Here is a 7,279-nt window from a genome sequence, read left to right on the forward strand (position 1 = left end):
TCATTTGGGCTAGTAAACTTCTGGTTTACAGTGACATGTGATTCAATTGCACTAATCTTGGTATAATACTACCCAGATGAAAGTGAGGACAACTTTTCTAATATAACATTTTTATTTAAATCATAAGTTGTGATACATAAATACTCATGACTCCTCGTTCATAGTTTCAATATGATATCCATTTTGGTGAATATCTTTAAAACTCAACAAGTTTCGTCGAGACTTGGTAGACAATAGTGAATTATTTATTATGAATTTTGTTCCTCCGGGAAACAAAATTATAGCTCTTCCGGAGCCTTCAATCACATTGCCTGAGCCAATTATAGTATTAACACATTCTTCTTTTGACACAATATGGGTAAAAATATATATCACTTTTGAGAATAGTGTGCGAACTTGCACTATCCGCAAGTCATACATCTTCATTATATATCCTTGCTATTTTCTTTAAAGACAAATAATAATAAAATGAGTAGTATGCACAGTTAAATTGAATAATTGATCGAAATTATTTTTCACTGTACATAAAAATAATGTCATATACTAAAATTTTATTTTAAAACATGACACATTTAATGATTTCAAAATTCATAAACATTAATATTTCATTATTTATATACATCATTTTTGAAACTTAAATACATAGAAAATAAAACTTAATAATAAGTTCTTTATATTATTTATTTACATGGATACTTAACAATTACACACATTAAACTATTCAATCATTGATCAGATGACCAATATTTCCTTCAGGATTCTCAAAGAAATCAGAAACATCATAATGAGTGGTGGAATTTTCAGCATCATTTGAAACGAAATTCGACTTTTTTTCCTTGTCGTTCTTTTTCAAAGATGGCTGGTAAAGATCGACTAGGTGCCTTGGTGTACGACAGGTACGTGACTAATGGCCCTTTCCACCACAACAGAAATACTTATCCTCTGTTGATTTATTCTACCCGATATTTCTTTCTTTATCCCACTTCTGGTGAGATCCTCTCTTTTGAATATAATTCCTTTTCCTTCCATAATTTTTCTTGTTATTAAAAACTTGCCATTTACCTCTTCTGGAGTAATGATTTGCCGCATTTACTTCAGGAAATGGGGCGGCGCCGGCAGGGCGCGCTTCGTGATTCTTTAAAAGCAACTCATTGTTACGTTCAGCAACAAAAAGGTAAGAAATTAACTCAGAATATTTTTTAAACCCTTTTTCTCGATATTGCTGCTGCATGAGCACATTCGAGGTATGGAAGGTTGAGAAAGTTTTCTCCAACATATCATGATAAGTTATCTTTTCCCCACATAATTTTATTCGTGAGGTTATTCGAAACATTGCAGAATTATATTCATTTATGGATTTAAAATCTTGTAGACGCAAGTGCGTCCATTCATATCAGGCTTCAGGAAGTATTATCGTTTTTTGATGATTATACCTTTCTTCAAGGTCTTTCCAAAGATCTGTAGGATCTTTTAATGTGAGATATTTATTTTTCAATCTTTCGTCAAGATGACGACGAAGAAAAATCATGGCTTTGGCTTTATCCGTCTGGAATGCATTATTTTCAGCCTTAATGGTATCTCCAATATCCATTGAATCAAGATAAATTTCAGCATCTAATATCCATGATAAATAATTGTTTCCAGATATATCAAGAACATTGAATTCAAGATGAGAGAGTTTCGACATAATGAAAATTTATTACTTGAATTTTCCTAAAAATTTGATCAGAGTCTCGTGCTGATAACGTGTTGTGAAATAAATAAGGAAGATGTTCTAAATATAAAATAAAGATATGTAACTAGAAAAATCTAATATTAATATAATTAATTCGATAAAATAATTTATATATTTATATGCAGTAACGTAAAGATAGAAAGAGAGATATTATTAATAGTTATAAAGAGAGAAGATAATTTTATTGGTGTAAAGAGAGAGAAAGGAGAGTATTTGTAATTGTGTGTGTAAAATCCATTTGCCTCGTTTATATTTTTATAGGCAAACAAATTCTACTTTTCAAACTTTATTAATTGTACTTTGTCATGAGAATTTGCTCTTTTCAGCATAAGAAATCAAATTCACCCATAAATGAGTATCCATCCTTATTCATCCTTTTTGTAACATTTTACTCGAATTTTGTTCTATTTTAACAGAAAATGTGGATATCTGAATATTATAAAAATTTATTTTAAATGTCGTAAAATTAAATCAAATTAAAAATTAAAAATAATAATTTTAAAGACAGTAAAAATAAAAATAATATTTTAAAAAATAATTTCACAAATAAATAAAGAGAGACTTGTAGATCTAAATCTGATAGATATTTATTGCCTATTTAAGCGCATAAATCCAAAATGTAACCAAACTACTACTACCAATAAAATAGAGCATTACGCCACAAAATTCTACACTTTAAACTAGAGCAAAGAATATTGTGGCTATGGTAACAAAGTTTTACATGGCTCCCCCCATAGCCCAATACCATCAATTTCTCCTCCTAAAAATAAAATCAACACCCTCCACTAATAATCAGGAATCACAAAACAAAACTAATTTTAAGATTGCCTCATAACCCACAATTTAACATTACCACTTGAAGCTAGCTAATTAATAATTTGACTCTTATAACAAAAAATGGTGGTGCAAGATCTCCATGAGCTAGATCCTTGCAATTCAAGGATTTGGTGATAATTATTAGTTTAATTTTGACCCTACATTGATAATTGCTCCCCCTTCATTCTCTTCAATTCATAAGAGCATTTGTTCTATCTTGCTAGTTTGTTGATTTTCGCAACAAGTCATGAATACAGCTACATTGAATGCCTCAACAACCACCTTGGGACATGAGGCAACCACAACTAATAACACCATATGGGTGTGTGAACGCTTCACAAGGGCTGCAAGGTCAAGAGGAATATTCTTCAGTGATAGCCCTTTGTCTTACACAATGCCAGTGCTTATTCTTCAAACCTCCGTTGTTGCATTGATCACCACAACCTTACAACTCCTATTAACCCCCTTTGGCCAAAGTAGTTTTGTTCCCCAGATGCTGGTAATTTATTGCTTCTAATCTTTTAATATATATTAGAGAGTAAAGAAATATCATATGTATTCATAATTCTTGTTTTAACCAAATTCCAAGTTTCATATTGAAAAGCTGTTTAGTTACAAAGAAATGAAAATATATTTTGTGAAGTTTAAGATTATACCTGAAAGTATTATACATGGTTGATGTGCCAATACTTATAAATTGTAAATCAGTGCTCGTTATAAATACCCAATTCATCTTTGAGAGATCAAAATAATAGTTTAGTGGTGTGTCCTAGTGCTCGTAATAAATATCCAATACATGATTGCTCCTCAATTGTTTTGTAACATTTTTTAGATGTATTCAGGGAGGATTAGCACTAGGACCATCCATCCTGGGACAAATCGGTGTGGTTCAAAAGTATCTGTTCCCACCAAGAACCTTCTACGTGAGCGAGACCATCGCCTTTTTCGGCAGCATGATATTCATGTTCCTCATAGGAGTCAAAATAGACCTAACCTCAATAGTCACAACGGGTAAAAAGACGTGGGCAATTGCACTCTCTTGTTTCGTATTCCCCATCGTTTTCACCGCAGTAACCGCCCTCACACTCCGCGCACTATTCCTGCTCCCTCAAGAAAACCTCTACACTTCCATCTTCTACGTCTGTTTCTACTTATCAAGCTGTTCATTCCACTCCACAGCAAGCCACCTCGCAGATCTCAAGCTCTTGAACTCTGAGCTTGGCCGTTTGGCCGTTTCTTCCTCGATGATTTCTGGAACAATCTCTGCTGTTTTGATAACTTCAGTTTTCTCACACCATGGTTTGAGGAAGGGCTCTAGGTCGTTGCAAATGGCGTCGCTTTCGTTCCTTTTCTTGGTGGCTGTCATAGTTTTTGTTTGTAGGCCCATTATAATGTGGATGATAAGGCGAACCCCGGAAGGAAAGCCCATTAAGGAAGCCTACATAATTACGATTTTCGTAATGATGTTGTTATCTGCGTTGTTTAGTGAGCTTATTGGGGGGCATTTTATGACTGGGCCTATACTTTTGGGCCTTGCTGTGCCTGATGGGCCGCCTTTGGGCTCAGCGTTGAGTGAGAAGCTGGATGCTTTGGTTTCGGCGGTGTTCTTGCCGTTGTATTTTCTTTTCAGTGGGGCAAGGTTTAATTCCTTTGCACTTGATGCAACGAGCTTTGCGGTTGTGCAGGTTTTGGCTATAAGTAGCTTCCTTGGGAAGATTTTTGGAGCAATGTTGCCTTCGCTTTATTGCAAGATGTCTGTCACTGATTCTCTTTCCTTAGGTCTTATCATGAGTGCACAGGGCATCACTCAAATGCTCTACTTGCAAGGTTCTATGTACCTCAAGGTAAGAATTAATAACATCATCACCTATATTATTTGACTAATTAAGAAATGATTTATTGATTCATATTTATTTAATGAAAAATGTTGGAGAATTAAAAGTTTATTTAGGATAAAGTATATTTTTTGTCTCTAAAATTTGTCAAAAGTTTAAAAAATATTCTTAAATTTTATTTTATTTCAATTTTGTTCTAAGAGTTTTCGATTTGTATCAAATATACTCAGCTAAATTTTTAAAAAATTTAAGACCAAACTAACAATAATGCATACAAATTATGCTTGATTTGTTTGTATTGAGAGTTGTTCTTAAAAATTATTTTTGAATCGGTTTTAAATTTTTTAGAAAATTAGCCGTTAGGTGTATATTTGATGCAAATTGAAAACTTTTGGAATAAAATTGAAACAAAATAAAATTTAGAGATATTTTTAAAATTGTTGTCAAATTTTAAGGACAAAAAATATATTTTATCATTTTTTATATTATTAATTTTTTTGATATAAAATTTAGTATTTTCAATTTAGAATTGGTTAGTTATTTGCGAAAAATGATAATTTTATAAGTTATTTAACATTGTTTTTATTTAGAGAAAAAAAGAAGAATTAAATTATACATTAGCGTTACTAATTTTATAGCATAAAATGACATTAATGAGATGCCTTTTGTAAAAATAATAGTTAGAAAGTAAATATGTATTATGTAAAACAGTCTAATTTTTATATGAAAATATTTGTATATGAATAGTGACTAATTTATTTCTAAAAGGCATCCTAAATGCGTTGCAGATTATAGATACGGAAACATATGGCAATGTGGTGATATCAATGATATGGTTAACCGGAGCAACCACACCTTTAGTGAAATTCCTATATGACCCTTCGAAGAGGTACTTAGCCATAAACCGAAGAAGAACCATTGAACATGCATCTCCAGACGTGGAACTCCTCCTCATGGCATGCCTTCACAACGAAGAAAACACACCATCCATGATCAACATTCTCGACATGTCAAATCCAACGGAACAAAGCCCCATTTGCTTCTACGTCCTTCATCTCATTCAATTAACCGGAAGAGCAACACCGCTCTTCATAGACCACCAATCCACTAGCAGCAAAACAAATTCCCTATACTCCAACCATTCTCAACACATCATCAACGCTTTCAGATCTTACGAGCAGCAAAATGTCGACAAACTTGTCGTCAATCTCTTCTCATCCATTTCTCCTTATGAAACAATGCATGACGAGGTTTGCATGCAAGCCGCGGAGAAAAGGGTCTCTATGTTGATCGTCCCATTTCACAGGCGAGTAATAACATCACAATTACTTTCTTTAATTTAGGTAAAAATTTAAATACACTTGATTTTATGTAAATTTAAATAATTAAAAATTATTAGATAATTTAATAAATTTAACTAAGTTATTATCTAATTATTTTTTAACTATCAACTTAACAACAAAAAAATAATTACGTATAATTTTTTATCTTTAACTTAATTTTTATAATTTTATATATAAAATATTTATAATGATATATCTATTACATTTAAAATTATTTATTTATTTTGTACATAAATTATATCTTAAATAGCATAGTTTATCCGTATTCACTTAGAGGTCACGATTTAAGTCTCTTTATCTTTTGGTTAAAAAAAATTATTCATTTATTTCAACAATAATTAATAAATACAAACTAAAAAGTTTAAACTTATTTTTATTATTTTTCAAATATTTTTGTTCACAGGCAATGGAGTTCCAACGGTGTAGTAACTGAATCAGCGCATCCGATTAGGGCATTCAACCGTCAAATATTGAGAACTGCGCCTTGTTCGGTAGGAATACTGGTTGATCGTGGAACTTTGAGCAAGAGCAATTATTTAACGTCTGCTTCGTTCTATAGCGTCGGGGTCTTGTTCATAGAAGGCTCCGACGATCGCGAAGCGTTGGTTTACGCGATGCGCATGGCGGATCATCCTAATGTGAGTGTTACAGTGGTTAGGTTAATAGAGCCAAGAAGAAAAAGTAGGAACTTAATGATGAGAGATCCAGATGGGGATTTAATTCATAAGTTTAAAGTAGAGCACTGCATTCAAATCAAAAGACATGACTATAGAGAAGAAGTGGTGAGGGATAGTGTTGAGATGATTAGTGCGATTAAGTCTTTGAATGGTTGCTTTGATTTGATTATGGTGGGTAGGCGCCATGCGAATGGTGAATCTTCATCGTTGTTTAATGGAATGAATGAGTGGAATGAGTATCCTGAACTTGGTGTTGTAGGGGACATGCTTGTTTCTTCGGATTCTAGTTATGATGGTTCTGTTATGGTGGTGCAGCAACAAATGTTAGGGTTTGGTGGTGGTGGTTATCATCATCCTGATTTTCATATGGATTCCAATAATGGTCCTATGAACCATCATCCTAGGCAAGAAAGACCCCCGAATGTTGTGGAAGTGCCACGTGATACAAGGGTGTGGCCAATGGTATGATTAACCATATTGGATATTGAAGATTTATCAACAACATATAGATTTTAGAATTTAGACCCGTAAAACAATTTTAGAAAAGGAAATCATTCTTGTACATATGTATATATTATCAATTTAATTTTGATATATAGATATATATAATTTAAGGTATTTTATGTAATTATCTAATTTTTTTAATGATTATTTACACATTAAATTTGACTGTTTTAATCTAGGTTAAATTTTAATTTTATTTCTATTATATAAAACATTTTATTTTGTTTATTATTAAAGATATAATCATTTATATATGTTGTCTCCTCTTATACCAGTTTAAATTTTTGAAAGAAATAATTTTATAATATGGTATCAAAACTTTATGTCTAAAAAACTTAAAATTTGATCTTTGGTAAACTCAAAAATAAA

General features: G+C 32.0%; 1 protein-coding gene across 1 annotated transcript; it reads left to right on the forward strand.

The window, feature by feature from the left end:
- Nucleotides 1–2,791: 2,791 nt before the first annotated feature.
- Nucleotides 2,792–6,998, forward strand: LOC130940809 (cation/H(+) antiporter 15-like). Its single transcript, XM_057869047.1, has 4 exons — nt 2,792–3,050; nt 3,394–4,395; nt 5,175–5,692; nt 6,133–6,998. Exons 1-4 carry the CDS (start codon nt 2,799–2,801, stop codon nt 6,872–6,874), a joined length of 2,514 nt encoding a protein of 837 aa, XP_057725030.1. The 5' UTR covers nt 2,792–2,798; the 3' UTR covers nt 6,875–6,998.
- The last annotated feature ends 281 nt before the right edge of the window (nt 6,999–7,279 follow it).

This window comes from Arachis stenosperma, chromosome 7, assembly GCF_014773155.1.
Source record: "Arachis stenosperma cultivar V10309 chromosome 7, arast.V10309.gnm1.PFL2, whole genome shotgun sequence".
NCBI classification, from domain to species: Eukaryota; Viridiplantae; Streptophyta; class Magnoliopsida; order Fabales; family Fabaceae; genus Arachis; species Arachis stenosperma.

Bases quoted from the DNA above. Each gene is read 5' to 3' on its own strand.
- LOC130940809 (XM_057869047.1), top strand. From the start codon at position 2,799: ATGAATACAGCTACATTGAATGCCTCAACAACCACCTTGGGACATGAG. The intron at 3,051-3,393 runs GTAATTTATTGC...AGATGTATTCAG, and splicing joins GTTTTGTTCCCCAGATGCTG to GGAGGATTAGCACTAGGACC. The intron at 5,693-6,132 runs GCGAGTAATAAC...TTTTGTTCACAG, and splicing joins TTGATCGTCCCATTTCACAG to GCAATGGAGTTCCAACGGTG.